This window comes from Phoca vitulina, unplaced genomic scaffold, assembly GCF_004348235.1.
Source record: "Phoca vitulina isolate PV1807 unplaced genomic scaffold, GSC_HSeal_1.0 scaffold4, whole genome shotgun sequence".
Taxonomy (NCBI): domain Eukaryota; kingdom Metazoa; phylum Chordata; class Mammalia; order Carnivora; family Phocidae; genus Phoca; species Phoca vitulina.
The window spans coordinates 16,507,902-16,527,762 of NW_022589707.1; the positions used below are offsets into that span (position 1 = coordinate 16,507,902).

General features: G+C 39.1%; 1 protein-coding gene across 2 annotated transcripts in view; it reads right to left on the reverse strand.

Annotated features, from left to right (window-relative positions):
- Positions 1 to 13: 13 nt before the first annotated feature.
- CALU (calumenin) overlaps positions 14 to 19,861 on the reverse strand; it is a 29,642-nt gene continuing 9,794 nt past the window's right edge. The window contains exons 3-7 of one of the 2 annotated variants that reach the window (XM_032401620.1): positions 14,414 to 14,607; positions 10,170 to 10,336; positions 9,025 to 9,085; positions 3,655 to 3,854; positions 14 to 2,416 (exon numbers count right to left, since the gene is read on the reverse strand). In XM_032401620.1, the coding sequence (XP_032257511.1) occupies positions 2,312 to 2,416; positions 3,655 to 3,854; positions 9,025 to 9,085; positions 10,170 to 10,336; positions 14,414 to 14,607 (727 nt within the window). In that variant the 3' untranslated portion in view covers positions 14 to 2,311. Of the gene's footprint in view, positions 2,417 to 3,654; positions 3,855 to 9,024; positions 9,086 to 10,169; positions 10,337 to 14,146; positions 14,341 to 14,413; positions 14,608 to 19,861 lie in introns of both variants that reach the window. The other variant, XM_032401621.1, reaches the window with a different exon arrangement.

Below are 19,861 nucleotides of genomic sequence, written 5' to 3' on the forward strand. Positions count from 1 at the left end.
GCATACCCCACAATGAATGTAAACAGTTTTATTTAGAAACAGATAGGTACCTGTTTGCATTATAGAATATAAAACTTGGTTTACACTCTATAAAAAATAACCAGTATCCAAATTCAAGAGAGCTAGCATTCACAGAACACACAATGTGGGTGTGTAGCTACTGTTCACCAGCCTCAGGCTTGACTTAAACCAAAAAGATAATCCAGGGGGATCATTAGAGATTATTAGAGTACGCTTGCTGCTGAGCACCCAGCATCCAGAAGTTGCCATTTTAGCATACGAAGGTTTGCTTTCTAAGTGCGTAACTTTAACATCAGGCCTGGGTTCTCTGTACCTAGTGAGCTGCAAGGCTCTCCTGCCACACAGTTCATGATGTGCCCTCTCTAATCCTGGGTTGACATTATTATCTTTGATCTTCTTAAAGATAAAAATGGGGAATCTGGAGAGCAGAGAATTTACATTCCCCTATATTGGGATTAAAAAGAGTGTATCCACTCTCAAGAGCTCAATGCAAAGGCCAGGATCAAGTTACGTGATAATCTGGCTTTTTGCCAGGCCAAGTAGTCCACCTCAACATGATCATGGAAGACCAAAGGATACACCTAGGTTCAGATTATAATAATCACCCAGCACCAACTGAATGTATTATCCAGAAAGATACATGAAATAATAAAGGTTAGATATACATATATTTATCTTAGTAACCTGAGGGCTAAAAAAGTTTGGAATACAATAATTCTTCTCAAAAGAGGTCCATCTGTAAGAAAAGGACCAAAAAAGACAGAGTTTGTGTTACATAAAATATGGGTAAAGTGAGTTGGGAACAGAAGGCAGCTTCTTCAGCTCTTTCTACAATGTCCCTCTCTTTGACAAGGATTGGCAATCTGCTGATCCACGATAAACTTTTTGGGGGGCAGCGGGGAGAGGGGGCGATGGGTCAAAGGCAAGAAGGTTGAACAATGGTCCTCAAACCAAAGAGTCCTCTCAGTAGGCCCTCTCATCTTTGAGTCTGAGTTCAAGCTCTTCAGCTGACACAGAAATAGGCCTGGTAGTAAGTGGTTAGCATTCTGAGGTATGAGGATCCCTGGTAAATTCAGCAGCATGTGGTTTTTGGAAACCAGCCCACAAGATAAGAACACTGCAACCAAGCTCCTAACTAATACTGCTATTTAACCACTGTCTGAAAGAGAAAGGGAAGAAAAAAAAAAAAAAATCCCCAATACATTGGGAGGTTGTAAGCTTCATACAAGGTGGTCCAAATAATCTCTTTATTTCATCTCAGGGTTTCTTAAGAGAACCCTCATTCAGTGATCATTTCTTTCGTTAAAGGCACTTTCAATGAAATGACATAATTGGAAAGGAGTACATTTTAACTATGTAGTGAAAGCAAGATTAATTCCTAGGAACACCTGGGGAAATAGGAGCTGAACGGGGCACTTACAGTGATTCAATAGGCAAGAAAGTCTTGAGTACTTCAACAGATGCACACCCAGAAAAAAGTGTGTGCCCTGAAAACACTTGTATTTTTCCCTTAGTTTTCCAGCTGTTTCTATGTATAGCTCTGTAAAGAGATCACATTCACTACTTGATTGATTTTCAAGACACTGGCCCTAACTCTTCCCACCACAGCTGTGCTTGGCAAAATTAGCAAACAGCTAGTCTTACTGGGAAGAAAAAAAACTGAATGAAATCAAATCGAGCCAAGCTTTCTGACAGCACAGGAATCTGTCCTTGCCCAGATAATGCCACGATCAATTGCTGGACTTAGAGCAACTGAATGGAATATGTGGCCCCTACTACTTATGAAACATACTTTTCAATAGGCAAGATTAAATGTTGTCTCTCTAAATATAATTGTGGGGTATATTTTTTTCCCTTTTCTCTCTCCTAAACATTTCTTATTGATCTCAGGCTTAAAAAATTAGTTAAGTCAGAATTACAAAAATTATATGGCAAGGGTTGAGAAAGAGTGAAGGGCTAACATTTGCCTACAAGCGTCAGTTGAGGATGTTGATCCTTCATATCATACTCCCAACCAGAGAACAAATACAAAAATAAACACACCATGTTATACATAATACAAAGTGTAAATCTACAAACACAAGTGTACTAATTAGAGTTGTTCCTCAGAAGCACAGTTCCTCCAGTGCCTCAAAGAGGAGGAGGAATGGGGACGGGATGGTTTTCATTACACCTTTTCAGGTCTTAAAGTTTGTATTAACAGTCTCAGTAGCGCAAACAATTTCATGTGAAACCAGAAGCTGTAAAAATAAATTACTTTTGAAGAAATGTGGGTTCTTCTGTATGCAGCTCAGAACTCATCATGTCGTACTAAGGCCTCACCAAAATCTGTGGCCTGGCTGCCCACAAATAAATCGTACTTCTCAACAATCTCCTCCTTGGTAAGCTTGCCATCCTGAAATTAGAGAGAAGAGTGAATCGAGGCAAAAACGATTTCCCATTCCAAATTTAGAAACACCGCTACAGAACAAAAGGGGTTAATCAGGATTTAAGATTCTAATTCCCACTAAATTAAATGTGAACTCAACCTTCACCCAGAACCCTCCATAACATATACACAAAGAGAGAAGAAAATAGCAATTAATACATTTTTCTTATCAAGAAAGTTAAAAGTGGAAGGACGGGAATAACACAGCTCAATAACTTAATGCATCAAGCAAAATGTGGGCCATCTCCTATGTATAGGTAAGAGACAGGAAGAACCGGGGAAAATACTTTAAAGTGAATCCAGTCATTGCCTAACAGGAACGATGAAATCTGCTAACATTCCCACATAGTCTTCACCCCCGCAATGCCCTAGCCACCAACAGATTCCAGACACAACCCCAAATGAAGGCTCAGACCTCAGCTCAAAAATTATCTATGCCGGATTCCCAAGGGATGACCTTGGGAGTTTCCTTTTCTCACGTATCTCAGGACACAGCACCTGGCTACTGAAGTGACTGAAGCAAGAACTCAAAACAGACTGCCTTAAACAGGCTCAGATGATAAGACACTGCATTTGAAACAGAGAAGACTGGCCTAGATAGGAGAATGTTCAGAATACAACCCCCCCCAACACCTTTAGATTGATTTTCAGCTTACTCTAAGCAGAGCATTAAAATTGCTGAAAAGGTGATGGCTTAGTGAGACTACCATTCTTTTTATGAAACAAATGCCTCAGATAATTTATCAAGGAAAATTTTAACAAGCTCCAGATAAATGCTGATTTACAACCCACTATAAAGAACTTAATTTTAAAAAGTGTATTTAAGAAGGAAATGACCAACTTTGAGCAGGCAAAATGAGCCTGTAATAGGTAAAAACACAAAGGAAGTAAGAAAAAAAAAAGCAGAGAAAATTTCCTGGGGATCCAAAGATAACAGATGACGCGCGCTGGACACAGGCTATATACAGAGGCTCTTTTCTGAAGCCAAATGCCTCCAATGGTGTGAACACTGGGCAGAGGGATTTCTAAAATGAGATCAGATAGCTAGCACTGCCCAAGTTTTCAATTGTCAACTTAAGATTTGTAGCAGACTTAGACCAATTAAGACCTTACACGCTCTATGTACCTCAACAGGAATGTTTTAGGCAATCCCCTACAAACAGACTTTGATCGCTACTAGGTTGTTTGGGCCTGGCCAGACTTACCTTGTTCTGGTCTGATTCATAGACTAGGTGCCTGGCTTCTGCCTCCGCATGATCATAGTCTGAGGGGAGGATCCAGTCTTTGGTCTCTTCCTTGTCCATCTTCCCATCACGATTCTTATCTCGAAACTCAACAAATTGTTCTCTTTCTGTCTTTACCCACTCTGGCTCATCAGCATTTCCATCATGGCTGTACATGTCACCTGCATGCACAAATGTACATAATGCAAAAGGTGAGTTTGTCTTTTTCTCAAGACTGCCACGTGGTAATCTGGCTTAACTCTTCTTCCTCATCCATCTTCCAGCTCATCTGTCTGGAACCTAGTAGCAGTTACAAGGGTATTTTAGGTCCGAGGCCTTAGAAAGCAAGGCATTTTCCTGAGGCTTACTTAATGACCTTGTAACAAGAATATTTCCAACTGCTTAATGTCCACAATAGCCAAAATATGGAAAGAGTCCAGATGTCCACCAACAGATAAATGGATAAAGAAGATGTGGTGTATATATATATATATACAATGGAATACTACTCAGCCAACAAAAAGAATGAAATCTTGCCATTTGCAACGACATGAATGGAACTAGAGTATATTATGCTAAGCAAAATAAGTCAGAGAAAGACAAATACCATATGATTTCACTCATATGTGGAATTTAAGAAACAAAACAGATGAACATAGGGCAGGGGAAGGAAATAAAGTAAGATAAAAACAGAGTGGGAGGCAAACCATAAGAGACTCTTAACTATAGGGAACTGAGGGTTGCTGGAGGGGAGGTGGGTGGGGGGATGGAATAATTGGGAGATGGGTATTAAGAGGGCACTTGATATAATGAGCACTGGGTGTTACATGCAACTGATAAATCACTAAATTCTACCCCTGAAACTAATAATACACTACATGTTAACTACTGAATTTAAATAAAAAAATTTTTTAAAAAGAATGTTTCCAATTGCTGATTGTAATATGAGTGCAAAGAGAATCCTTAGCCCTTAAGAAATGCAGAAATAAAGGGTAATGATGAGCAACCAGAAAGATAAATAACTTTTAAAAGATAGCTGTTCCCTACATTCCATTTCGATCCAAGGTAGCTAAACCTATTGCTATTAGAAAGGTGCTATTTTAGGGACGCCTGGGTGGCTCAGTCGTTAAGCGTCTGCCTTCGGCTCAGGTCATGATCCCAGGGTCCTGGGATCGAGTCCCACATCGGGCTCCCTGCTCAGTGAGGAGCCTGCTTCTCTCTCTCTCCCTCTGCTGCTCCCCCTGCTTGTGCTCTCTCTGACAAATAAATAAATAAATATCTTATAAAAAAGAAAGGTGCTATTTTAAATTCTCAAGTAAACTTGAGAAGTGTGTGCTAGAAGCCCAAACTGTGCACAACCAATTACTAAGTATTTTTTAGAATGTACCTCTAAAAATGATGGGTATTTTCTTATATAGTCATAATGTCCATTATCACATTTCACAAAATCAACTTTTGGTACTATCAAATACTCAGTCCAAATCTGAATTTCCTAATTATCTTTTAAAGTTGGTTTGTTCAGGAGCACCTGGGTGGTTCAGTCGGTTAAGCATCCGATTCTTGATTTCGGCTCGGGTCATGATCTCAGGGTTGTGGGATCGAGCCCAGAGTCAGGTTCTGTGCTGGGCATGAAGTCTGCTTAGGATTCTCTCTCTCCCTCTCCCTTTGCTCCTCCCACCAGCCCCCCCCAATAAATAAATAAATAAATAAAGTTGGTTTGTTCAAATTACTTATATGAATGCTAGTAGGTAAGAAGTTGCTATGGTAAAAGAAACAAATAAAAAAAGAAGTTGCTATGGTATTTAAATCTTACTAGATTTATTTATGAGTTAAAGTACTTTAAAATTCAGTATTTACAACCAAGAGAAATTATTCTTTACAACCGTTTAAACTTCTACTTAGGGGCACCTGAGTGGCTCGGTTAAGTGTCTGCCTTTGGATCAGGTCATGATCTCAGGGTCCTGGGATGGAGTCCTGCCTTGGGCTCCCTGCTCCAAGGGAGTCTGCTTCTCCCTCTGCCCCTACCTCCCTCCTGCTCTTGCTCTCAGATACATAAAATCTTTAAAAAAAATATAAACTTCTACTTAAATACTGTAGATGCCAACTTTAAAATGTAAAGGAATACTGTTTGTCAAAATTCTTTTAGAATTATGTGAGTGAAGAAGTCTGAAGACTCCCGAGTTTACTACATCAAAGTATACGTGCATTTCATGCAAGCTATGGGAACATACCTTATATACGTCTAAATAGTTTCTAGCAGTTCTAAGCACAGGTAGTTATTTAGTTGTGATAAAGGTAATCCATATGTTGAAACCCACAAAGTGGAGGTGGCTCCAGCAGCACGGCCCACGGCACAAATCTGAACCCAAGCTAGCCTGCACTTAGGGGGTACACCACACTGCCAAGGAAATTTAACATACACCAGTCACAATTCTCCCAACTCAGCTTAGCAGCTTACCTGACCCCAGAACACAAGACCTGCTAGCCCTATAAGGAAACCCCTGACCTTCTAGCCAATCACGCCCTGTTTCTGCGTTGCTTCTTCTTATGCCCAAAATCCCTTGGGAAAAGTGCTCTGCTGCTTGTTCGGCAGTGCACTCCCCAATCCGTGGGCTGTTTCCCTTGAATAAAGGATAGACTCGTTACTAAACTGTATTACTGTCATTTGACAGTTGATACTGTCATTTTCCTGAGTTTGAGTGCTAAGAGTAGAACTACCTTTCTTTTTTTAAACAAAGGAGGAATACCGACAGCAGGACTTGCCAGTTCTTTCTCTATGCTACAGCACATTCAGAAAATGTAGTATTTGTACGATCCACTGGGCCAGTGCCCTGCCTTAGCGCTCCTGTGGGTCAAGAACTTTCACAGTACACACATGAGGAAATTCTGAATTAGAGAGAGAATACATGTATACTTAAAAGACATACTTTTATTATATTTATTTTTTTTAAGATTTTATTTACTTATTTGAGAGAGAGAGAAAAAAGCAAGCGAGGGAGCAAGGGGAGGAGCAGAGGGAGAGGGACAAGCAGACTCCATGCTGAGCCCAGAGCCCAATGAGGGGCTCAATCTCATGACCCTGAGATCATGACCAGAGCCAAAATCAAGAGTCGGACGCCTGAGCCACCCAGGCACCCCTTAAAAGACCTACTTTTAACAGAAGCTAGAATATACGACATAATGAGTACATTTTAAAGCTAGATAAGTAAAGATAACAATACTACTTACTATTGAATTTTCTATTCAAAAAGGATTCAGTCCTTTTAATATAATCTGAGATTATGTCAAAAAAAGTTTTTAGAGATACATAACCCAATGCTTACAGATGAAATGAGATGATGATTGGGATTTTCTTCAGAAAAAAAAAGAAGTAGATAAAGATTTAAAAGGACTGGCCATGGGCTGATGGCTGTTAGGGCTGGGCACAGGCGCATGGGGGTTCATTATGCTATTCTATCTAATTTTGTGTATGTTTGCAATGTTCTATAACAAATTTATTTATTTTTTTTAAAGATTGTATTTATTTATTTGACAGAGAGAGACAGAAAGTGCACAAGCAGGGGGAGCGGCAGACAGAGGGAGAGGGAGAAGCAGGCTCCCCACTGAGCAGAAAGCCCAACACAGGGCTCGATCCCAGGACTCTGGGATCAAGACCCAAGCTCAAGGTAGACACCTAACCAACTAAGCCACCCAGGAGCCCCTATAACAAATTTAAAGAATAAAAATATTTAATAGTATAACTCCGGGGACTTCTTATTAATGCTAAATGTAAGAAACAATGACCATTTGTTTATGATCTCTTTCCTCAACAGGGTACATCCCCAGAAACTGGAAGATACTGTTTGGGAGACTTTCAGATTTACAAAGCCCAGCATCCCCAGTGTAAAAGTGTTTACATTAGTTGATGATTTGCAAAAAAAAGCAACAAACATACACACACAGACTTGATAGTTTTAATAGTTTCAAAATACAATTCCTCTGCCCTTGGATCTATATGATAGGGATGTAGAAAGAAATATTGACCTCAGTGCTTGATAAATGATGGTACTTAACAGTTATAAAACTTAATTCCTCTCCTCTGGAGGTTCAAATAAGTTCCTCAGTTTTAGCAATGAAGATAAAATGGCAAAAGACAAGAATGAAAGGATAAAATATTAAATATTTAAAGGTAGAAATAGTCAACTTTGAAACAGGCTCAGTAAATGCACCCAGACATTTATTTCCACTGTGCTGATGAACTCCATTAAAAATAATCATTTTGGTTAAAAAAAAAAAAAAATCTATCTTCTGCTCGTCCCTCTTTCTCTAAAAAACTCAAAACACATCATTGAGTCTTTGAAGAACAGAATGGTAAATATTCAGGGAGTAATTCAACTGGAATAACCCTAGATATAAATACCAAGTATAATTAGATAAAATCTGAGAAAAGAAATAACTTGTTTAATTCAAGGGACAGGTGAAAAAAAAAGGAGATAGAAGACCTAGACAGAAAACACAAACAGAAAACCATGGAAAGGAGCAAAGAAAGGCTCTAAGAGAAATCAGCAACTCGTGGTCGCTTATTCACCCACCGATCTCTTTTATTCTATTCCCTGTCTTCTTCTCTTGGGTTTCCTAATGCCAGCCTAGGCTCCCTGCAACTCTTTACTGTCAATTCCACAGGCATCTGGGATGTACTGTATCACTGCTATCCAATATGGTAGCCCCTGGCCACACGGAGCTATCAAGAACTTGAAATGTGGCTGGTCTGAACTGAGATGTACTGTAAGTGTAAAATATGCTTTTGAAGACAGTATGAAAAAAAATCCTTAATTTATATGGATAACACGTTGAAAGTACAGTATTTTAGAATATTAGGCTAAATAAAATACATTATTGAAAATAATCATGTTTTGGGGCAACTGGGTGGCTCAGTCGGTTGAGCATCTGCCTTCAGCTCAGGTCATGATCCCAGGGTCCTGGGATCAAGCCCTGGCATCGGGCTCCCTGCTCAGCCGGAAGCCTGCTTCTCCCTGGGCCTCTGCCTGCCATTCCCCCTGCTTGTACTCCCATTCTCTGTCAAAAAAAAAAAATCTTTAAAAAAAAAAAAAAAAAGAACAGAAAAGAATCATGTTTTAAAGAAACTTTTTTTGATGTGGCTATTAGAAAAGTAAAAATACATATGTGGCTCACATGTACATTTTGATTGGACAGTGCTGCTACAGATACTTTATCATGACCCGCTATTCCTCATACTGGTCTGGCCTTAATGATGTGCTCCGAGTTGACCCACGGGGTAAATTATTTCTGTGGGCAAACACACTTCCATAGCTTCTCAGCTTCTCCTAGGAAAAACAGTAGAAACAGACTTACCAATATACTCTTCAAGGTCTATGAAACCATCAGCATTTTTATCTATATCCTCCATTGTTTCCTACACAGAAGAGGAGACAAAGTTAGTATCTGGATGAAATTTAGGCAATAATTTAGCATTCATTAAAACACACACACAAGGACGCCTGTGTGGCTCATCAGTTGGGTGTCTGCCTTGGGCTCAGGTTGTGACCCCAGGGTCCTGGGATCGAGTCCCACATTGGGCTCCTTGCTCAGCTGGGAGCCTGCTTCTCCCTCTGCCTACTGCTCCCCCTGCTTGTGTGCTCTCTCTCTGACAAACAGATAAATAAAATCTTAAACCCCCCCCACCACACATATGTATATATGTGGGTATGGTTAAACCATAGGAAATTGCTGTTTTTCTAGCTAAAAAATGGTAAAACATTACTTGTTTTTTATGCTTCAACCCAAAATAACTACAAATCTTCTTGGAGGAACACTGGTACACTGTTTAAAAAATGACCTATCCTACCAAACCCACAATGATGTGGAACAGCCCTAGTTATGCTGAAGTCATTCTAACAGTCACAGGAAATGTAACTAATATGTCTATAGCTATAGTCTATATTTTGTTTACAAAACTATTATAAAGTCCATGGTTTATGTTTTATTGGTAACTGCCTTCTGTGAGAATTCTTCAGTATTACTGTTATTAGTGTCTGATCACTGGCTACAGGACATTTTTATTTTTATTTATTTATTTTTAAAGATTTTATTTATTCGACAGAGAGAGACAGCGAGAGAGGGAACACAAGCAGGGGGAGTGGGAGAGGGAGAAGCAGGCTTCCCGCGGAGCAGGGAGCCCGATGCGGAGCTCAATCCCAGGATTCTGGGATCATGACCTGAGCCGAAGGCAAACGCTTAACGACTGAGCCACCCAGGCGCCCAACAGGACATTTTTAAAAACAGGATTTTCCTGGGGTGCCTGGCTGGCTCAGTTGGTACAGCATCCAACTCTTGATCTCAGGGTCATGAGTTCAAGCCTGACGCTGGGGCTTAGAGCTTACTTCAAAATAAAAGCAAGCCATTCTTCCAGATACAGAGTAAAGAATAAAGAGGAAAAATAGTATAAGCAACAAAGAGAGAAACTGAGTTTCCATTGAGAATCACTGCTCTCCACCAACCTGTACTACTATATCTTTCATGTAGTCATACTCCTCAGGGTGCAGGAAAGCTGTGAATTCCTCCTTTGTGGCAATGAGGTCTCCATCCTTGTCTGCCATTTTAAACCTCCGCTCATCTCTAACCATCATTTGTTTATAGTTAAATCCATCATCAGGGTCTGGATCATCTAGAAAACAAAATGTTTAAGTCCAATCTTAAGACTGCCACAAAACATGAAAATGTGTGGGCTGAGGAATCAATTTCCAAGAAAGATAAACCAAGCAATGAAGAAATAACAGGTAAAATTTTAACAGTGTGAAAACATTTTGGTAATCAAAGTCAGGTGCAATGTAAATGTGTGCCACTCCAATGGAACCCCGGCTCCTTAGCTATGTAACCTATTACATGACGCTTCGCTGTTTTTGGTGTTAAGGTTATTAGAAGGTTCAAGCTTTCTGGTTATATCTGACAGTGGTAGTCTAAAGCCATACAATTTGGGTTTGAATCCTAAACTCTACCACCTCCTAACTGTGTGATTGTGTGCAAGTAACTTAATTGTGCTTCAATCTACTCATCCGAATAATGAAGATAATAGTGGTGCCGGCTGCACAGGGCCGTCAGGAGTTGTGAATGAGCAAATAAATCTAAGTGCTTAGAACAGTGCCTGGCATAGAGTTGGCTCTCAATAAATGTTAGCTATTGCTATTTTTATTAACATTAGGCTCCCACTGAGAAGCTAGATATCAAAGGCCTCCTATCTCATATTAAGGCCACTCTGATTCAAACAACAGAATATTACCCTCTGAAAGATCACACTTTAGTTTTTTCAGCCAACTCAGAGATCTACCATGAGTCACAAGTACTGTCTGCCACCCCCTCCCCCCCCACTTATGTAAGATTCTAGAACACAAAACTAATCCAGAGTTACAGAAAATAGGTCAGGGGTTGCCCAGAGATAGGGGATGGGGAAGGTGAGCAGGATTATAAAGGGACATGAGGAAACTTTTTGGGGTGATGGATATATTCATTTATCTTGATTGTAGTGATGGGTTCACTGGTATATACCTATGGCAAAACTCATCAATTGTGCATTTTAAATATGTGCAGTGTACTATTTGTCAATTATACCTCAATGAAGCTGTTACAAAAATTAAACATTAGATTACAACCAAATTGAAGTTGGACCTATCCATCCGTTAGGATGCTGAACTACATAAGCAGTAGTTATTTAGTCTCTACATAACAATCTAGAAGAATAAAATTCAGTTTGTTTAAGTTGAAAAAATGTGAAGGAGTTATCTGTAGGAAAAACAAAACAAATGAATAAAAAAAACCTGATTCAATCTGCTGTGTGGACCAAAAGGTAACATGTGAAGATATTATGAATGTAAAAGACACCACATTAAAGCTAAGAAACAATTTTTCCTACAACACATCGATCAGATAAAAAAAAGATATGACACTAGTTTTATAAAAAGACCCACAGGGCCCCTTTAACAGTAACATCACACTGCTGATTTCTGATATAGAGTTCAATCCTTCCATACTTTAAGCACAGTTTGGAAAACAAACTACTGCTCCATTTTGAGAGTTGGGCAGTTTGAAGCTTCATTCTTCGTTAAGTGTCAAAATTCAGTAAGACGGCTTATTGAATCATGAGTATACGTGATACTCAAAACCGTAACAGGTTGAAGATGGAGAATTTAAGGAAAATACACCACTTTTTTAAGATACTAAGTCATCTTTCTAAACAAAGTTTCAGTCCTAACTACACAACAAAAATAAAGATAATAGAAGGGGCGCCTGGGTGGCTCAGTTGTTAAGCGTCTGCCTTCAGCTCAGGTCATGATCCCAGGGTCCTGGGTTCGAGCCCCACATTGGGCTCCCTGCTCAGCGGGAAACCTGCTTCTCTCTCCCACTCGCCCTGCTTGTGTTCCCTCTCTCACTGGCTGTCTCTCTCTCTCTGTCAAATAAATAAAATCTTAAAAAAAAAAAAGAAAGATAATAGAAGACAACTTATATATTAAGACTAGATTCTTAGCAAAGAGCCCTCCTCACTGCCTTAGGGTAAAACATGGTGACTGCAATCACGTAGCCTGATAACATGCACATACATAAGGATGAAAAAGGAAGACAAAAAACTTTTATTTTTAATAACTAAACTCATGTGTTTGCTGTCATTGCTTGGAGTGCCAGATCTACCCTAAGTACCAGTTTACTGTGCTATCCAGCCTGCATCATTTTGGGTAGGCTCTTGATCTAGTTTTGGTATAGCCGGAATGCATCTTAGTATTTATTTTACTTGTGGCAGAGACAGCGTTAACCCTCCTTTTGTGGAAAGCAGATTCATTAAGACAGATTTTAATTAAAAGCTAAGATTATTTATGCCTGAACTCAAAAACTGAATCAAGAACATACTCTCACAAAAATCCCCTCAGCACTTCTGTAAGCCACCTCATTACCCCAGCACTATCCACCCACAGGCCTTGAGGGAAAGATGCCTTATAAAGATATTGCTTCTCTAGCAAGTGCTTCAGCTTATGCAGTCTCAGTAGAAATACCCATTACATTGAATCATTTGACCTATGAGAGCAGAAGAGCTCTCAACAGATTTTTATGCACATAATCATACAAAGAGTTTAAGATTCATTCTGGATAGCAAGTGAGCGCCTAGGTCTGAACGGGAGATTTACTAACACACCATTTTGTTTAGATCACCAATGGCCTACCCTTCACTCTATTTTTATAAGTCCAAATAAATCAGAAGGGTGTTGGCTTTCAGCCAGAAAGCAAGAAGCATGGGGTGCCTCTCCATCTGCATTGACTTTTTAATACACATGTTCTTAATTGGGTGAAGGATATGTTTGGTTCTTGGCTAAGTGTCAAGCATGAAGAGAGACTGCCACTTTAGTCTTAGGAATGAGAACAAGCCCAACACAGAAATAAAAGTCTCTTCACTAGAAATGCATGCAGTCCTGTAATTAACACAGACAGCTGGCTATCCAGTAGGGGAAACAGACCATTATACACTCACTGCTTGTTAATCAGTGGTGGAGAATGCCTGCTTTAACCCAGAAATTTGCCTAATTTCCAGGACAGAAATGCAAGAAGTAACACTTATACATTCTTATCTCAAATTGTAACCAAGTAGAGAAATCTCACTAACAAAAACATCCTAAGTCATCAACTCTGTAAGATTGCCACCTAGCATTCAGCAACAGGCAAGTGTAATAAAGAAAAGAAAATTACTAACAGGTGGCCCAAGCACACAAGCTACTAAATCAACAGAAAGCAATCAAAGTCACATTTATTTGCCTTGAAGCATTTGCATAGCAGGCTGATAAACTCATGTGCCAGAGAAAACAAATGGGAAATTTTCATTTCTAAACTTCGGCAGGCAGACATACTAAAATAAAACAGTTAAATTTTATCAAGGAAAGCTATTATATTTGATATTTATTTTATTAAGGAAAGACAGTAATCTTCCTATTCTCACCAGATAAAGAAGTCTAATTTGGTTTGAATTTCAGGTCCAATACTTTAAAAAAATTTTATTTAAATTCAATTTAGTTAATATATAGTGTATTATTACTTTCGGGGGTAGGATTTAGTGATTCATCAGTTGCATAAAACACCCATCAGGTCCGATACTTTAATGTGACCATGTCAAGAGACATCTCAAAGTCTCTTGCTTTGCATTATTGAAACAATGCAGCCTTTTAGCTGAGATCTACCCCAAAAAATGGTCTCTGAGGGATCACAGAAAGAAAAATCAGTAAAGTATCTGAAATGCTAAAGATGTAGAAGATGCCAGACCTTAGAAAGCCAAAATTAAATACTTAATATACACATTTAAAGTTAATAAAATAAAGGGAAATCAGTTCAGCACTGGACTATTTAAAATAAGCACAATTTCTTCCTTTCCTTCACTGTGTGACCCATTTGTTTCTTTGACTCAAGACCACAGTCTCTATCAGGCTGACATCTTGCCCCTTACCCAGGTAAGTGCCATAAGTCACGTTTCTGTACTCATCCCAGGAGATTAAGCCGTCTTGATTCATATCAAATTCGTGCCATTGGTTTTCAACATTGTCATATATGTATTTCTTCTGGGCGTGCTTAATCCAGGATTTCAGCTCCCCCTCCGTCACAAACCCATCTTTATCCACGTCTATTTTATCTACAATCATTCTACAAGACAAAACAGTTACGTTTCAAGGTGCCAGCTCCATAAGGCTTTTTCCCCCAGATAGTAGGGACCTACCTAAAACGTAGCCGTAGGTGGCATTTTTATACTCCTCCCAGGAAACGAGGCCGTCCTCATTGAGGTCATGCCCCTTCCACTGTCGCTCTACATCCTCGTAAATCCAGCGCTTTTGTGCAAATTTAATCCAGTCTTTGAGCTCATCCACAGTGACAAACCCGTCCTTGTCGCCATCTATTTTACTTACAATCTTTCTGTAGAAAATGCAGAGAAATCCAGCAAGAGGTTAAAGGGACACAAAGCTCTACACCTAGCCAGGCGTGTGCTGTAACTAGAGGTGTTGCCCAGGGCTAAAGCATGGACATAAAAAAAGTCTCCAAAAAACCTTCCAGACAAGCAACTGAAAATATTTCTCATAAATGGCCTGTTACTGGTCTGAAATGAGCCATCTAGATAAGGCAAGCACAGTCCATGGCTGGTGCACTTACATGCAAAAGCAAACCCAATCAAGCAAACCCAGTCTCATCCCTTTAGACCCGGGTAGGTTACAGCCAGCGGCCAGAATTCAGGAGTGAATACCCATCCCTATCTGGATTCTCCATTCTTTGTATCAAAAAACATGCAAATCTTTATGTTTTTCTTTATTGCTTTTAGGAGAATCTCAATTTCTTGGTAAATAATCACAATCACTGATACAGTTTTCTAAAAAATTCAAAAATTTAAACCAGACTTTTAATTCAGTTGCTTTAAAAAAAAAAAAAAAAAGGAACACTTTTGTTAAAAATATAAAGATACAAAGATAGTTCTGGGATCACTTATATCTCAAGTCAAGATTTAAAAACAGAAACCAAAAAACCAACACATACACACATACACACACACCCCCAAACAGAGGGAAAAAAAAAATCCACAAAGTTACACAAAGCCAGAAGGACAGACGCATGCTTATTCTAAAAAAAATAGCTAGCAGCTAATTATACATTATGTTGGACTTTCACATATAACCACAAAAACAGAGAACTCTGAGGAAATGATGTGGTAAGAATGTCTGCCCCGACATATGTGAGCTTAGGAGAATGTTAATAAGCGGAGAGGGTGAGGATACAGATGATAAAGCAAAACTACAAAGCTAAAGAATCAATATACTTCACTCTTCATGAGCTTTTCTTCCAGGTTTGCCATCTCAAGTTTAACTCAAGAATTTTGAAATATGTGCATGACATGAAAACCTTTGAAGATGCAACCACTCATTTATAGAGGCACAGACAACCTATGTAAAGTCACCCAAGTAAGTAGCCCAGTTTGGAATGGGAACTTCAAATCAAAACATCCAAGAGGGGGCGCCTGGGTGGCTCAGTCATTAAGCGTCTGCCTTTGGCTCAGGTCATGATCCCAGGGTCCTGGGATCCAGCCCCGCATCGGGCTCCCTGCTCCACGGGAAGCCTGCTTCTCCCTCTCCCACTCCCCCTGCTTGTGTTCCCTCTCTTGCTGTGTCTCTCTCTGTCAAATAAATAAAAATCTTAAAAAAAAAAAAAAAAAAACATCCAAGAGATTTGAAATCTTGGCATACTCCTATGCCCTATTATTTGCAGGATTGAAAAAGACTGTCACTTGGTAGCAAATGTCTTTTCCCACTATGCATTTTATGAATACAACATTGGAAAATGATTAAAATCACAGAGTACTAGTGACACTATGAAAAGATATTCATCTTGATATTTGCTTTGCTGTTAGCCTTAACTGTCTAGTACTTAAACTCTGTAATTTAACAAGCATTTTCCTTCAGGGAATGTGTAATCTAGCTTTTGCTCTAAAATGTTAATAGAGGGGCGCCTGGGTGGCTCAGTCGTTAAGCGTCTGCCTTCAGCTCAGCTCATGCATGATCCCAGGGTCCTGGGATTGAGCCCCGCATAGGGCTCTCTGCTCAGCGGGAAGGCTGCTTCTCCCTCTTCCACTCCCACTGCTCGTGTTCCCTCTCTCGCTGTGTCTCTCTCTGTCAAATAAAATCTTAAAAAAAAAAAAAAAAGTTAATAGAAAAGGTAAAGCAGTAAGAAGCTATATCTTAAATACCCTCCTCTATCTACATGAGCATAAGACAAATTTTTTTTTTGCAACTTTAACCCTGGAGAGTTTAAAAAAATATTAACACATTAAGTTCTACCAGTATTAAAAACCTGCATTATCTAAAATGGAACCCAGTTTATATCCAAATGGTACTGACTACCAATACTGCCATTGTACCGTTAAGAAAAAAAGGGTAAGGTATCAGAATGCCTCTCGGTCTCAAATGAAAATTTTAAACTATTATAAATAGCCTGAAGAGAAGGATCATTCAGATAAAGAAGCATATGACTGCTCAAGATGGGCTTCTGTTAATGAAGTTGGCTGAATGCCACTCTATTTATTCCAACAGAAATATCTCAAATGCTTTAACACAGAGGTTGGCAAACTTTTTCTGAAAAGGGATAGATAATAAATATTTCTTATTTTGTCGGCCACATATGGTTTGTCACATATCTCTATATTTTAATAACCATTTAAAAATATAAAAGCCATTCTTATCTTGCTGGCCATCCAGCCTGCAGGCAGCTGTGAAAGTACACTGGAAGTGGGTATGTCCTATTTTAGGCACTAAGCTCTAAACTCTGATCTTTTAAACCCTGTGCAAATTTATGAAGCTAATGGTGTTGTTTTCCTGTGACACTGAAGAACCCTACAGATGTAGTTATGATGCCACCAAATAAGCATTTCAGGATAGACACAATGTACTTAGTGGACCTTACGTTATTTCTCCTAAGAGGTAACACATGCCTCTACATTTCAAGAGTCAAAATGCAAATCCTTTGTTTGTTGTTGTTGTTTTTTAAGTGAACCTGAGTAAATAGGCTCCAGGAGGATTCATAATATTCCTGAAATTTTTAGCATGCAAAATTTAATACATATTCATATATGTACTTTTCTGAGGTAGAGTCCTTTGCTTTCCTTGGACTCTCAAAGGGGTTGGCCTGTGATGATGAACTGCTCTAGTTCATTTCTAAGGCAAATATACCAAGGGTGAAAACTTTTAATATTAAGAACCACCACCTCAAAACAAATAAACCTCATTTGAAGGACACATAAATGAAAATTAAGTACACTTCTTTGGGTGGCAGGGGGAGAATACACACATAAGAAAAAATGTTCTATTTGTCAACATTCTTAAGAAAAAGGGAAAACTATATTAAATGTTTTTAGGTATTACTGAAGATCTTAAAATAGTAGTGAATTTTTGCAACTATAGGTGTAAACAATGATCTTCTCTCCTAATCACTTGTCTTCTATATAGGCAGAAGGGGTGGGGTGGGGAATCTGTTGTCCCCAACCTCTGGTGTGCAGTCACCTATCAAAACAATGTTTAGAAATGCCACAATGAATCAGTTTAAAAAAAAAAAAAAAGAAAGTTCATCTGGAATCCTTGCTTCCATAGTACATCACCTTATTTCTCATTATCTCCAAAATTTAGAAGCAAATAGTATTCATTCATACATTCTATGAAAAGCATTATTTTAACCATCTTATTCTAATCAAATATAGAGTCTGCTCATGTGTTGACCTTTTGCTATTTACTAATGACAAAAAGGAACATTCTCTCTACTGACAACTGCTAGCAGAGCTATCCCACTACCTGCAGAGAGCCAGAATATACTGATTGACACCAAGGCTAAAGGCCCTTCATTATTTAAGAGTAATTCTGTGAAGAGCCATGTGCAGACCCAAATGTGGGTCGGACATGCACATTATTAATAGGTTAAGACATGAAGACCAAGACACCCTCATGCATCCCTATTTTTAGCCCAAATGTTAGCACAGTTAGAAGATTAAAATTAAAAGTGAGCGTGGTCTCTTAAAGTTAGAAAAGTAACCTAATAGAAGACTGACTCTTTAATGTATTTGTTTTTTTCTATTTTCAAATGTTTGAATATAGTTTCTCATTCTACATAGCAAAATCTTTTGAGTATTTCTGTCAGTGTTTAAGAATAAAATATTGTAGGGGCGCCTGAGTGGCTCAGATGGTTAAGTGTCTGCCTTTGGCTCAGGTCATGATCCCAGGGTCCTGGGATCGAGTCCCGCATCGGGCTCCCTGCTAGGCGGGGAGCCTGCTTCTCCCTCTGCCTCTGCCTCTCTCTCTCTCTCTCTCTCTCTCTGACTCTCATGAATAAATAAATGAAACATTTAAAAAAAAAAAGAATAAAATATTGTACCCTTCAGTTAGCAGATAATCCAATGAAAGGATAAAATAAATTTATTCTGAAGTATCACCCAAAACAAACTCTGTTATGTCTTTTTTTTTTTTTTTTTAACATTTTATATATTTATTTGTCAGAGAGAGAGAGCACAAGTGGGGGAATGGCAGGCAGAGGGAGAAACAGGCTCCCCGCCAAGCAGGGAGCCCAACGTGGGACTCAATCCCAGAACCCTGGGATCACGACCTGAGGCAAAGGCAGACGCTTAACCGACTAAGCCACCCAGGTGTCCCTCTGTAATGTCTTCTACTCATAGGACTATCCATGATGACAAAATACTTTTGGAAATTCTTATGTGGTACAACTTTCCAAACAAATCCCTTAAATATAGTTCAGAAAGTTACACCAATGGTGCTCATTAAGGAGAAAATGTTCACTAAATTAATCCGCATTTCCTCAAAAAGCAAGGCTTTGGATGAGCCAAAAAAAAAAAAAAGACATTCCTAGATCCTCAGAAATAATCAACTGGGATTCCACCAAATCAACTCACTAGGTAAAAAGATGCCTGCTGAGAGCCACAGAACCCAACTATGGCCCAGCTGTTATTTAAAACAGCAACTCACAGGGGCACTTGGGTGGCTCAGTCATTAAGCGTCTGCCTTCAGCTCAGGTCATGATCCCAGGGTCCTAGAATCGAGCCCCACATCAGGCTCCCTGCTTGGCAGGAAGCCTGCTTCTCCCTCTCCCACTCCCCCTGCTTGTGTTCCTGCTCTTGCTATGTCTCTGTCAAATAAATAAATAAAATCTTAAAAACAAAACAAAAAAACCCAGCAACTCACACTCTGACATTAAGAACATTACTTATTACAATCTTATAAAAGGCAAGATTGGTTTGCTTTTGTTTTTTATTAAGCAAATATCTGAGAATGAAAACAAAGAAGGTGAAGGACATTCTCAGAAATCACAAACTGTATAGAAATTAGCCCAGGGGTCTCATTTGCAGTTTATTATCCACTCAAAGGCTTGGCTTGGGAAACAATGAATAATAGGTCACGGATCGTTTTTAAAAATTAAAAGCATCAGGGATGAGATGCCCCCCATGTAATGTTCCTTTGGAAATAAGATGCAGTTCGATCTGGGTCCTGTAGTATTTGGTACTTTTACGCAAAAATGACTTTGCTTTGTAGAATGAGGTAAACTGTTACTTAGTGGAGAAATGTATGAAAGCAAGCAATTAAATTTTAGTGGTAGGAATTCTGTGGTTAGCTTTCAGAAGAATGTAGTT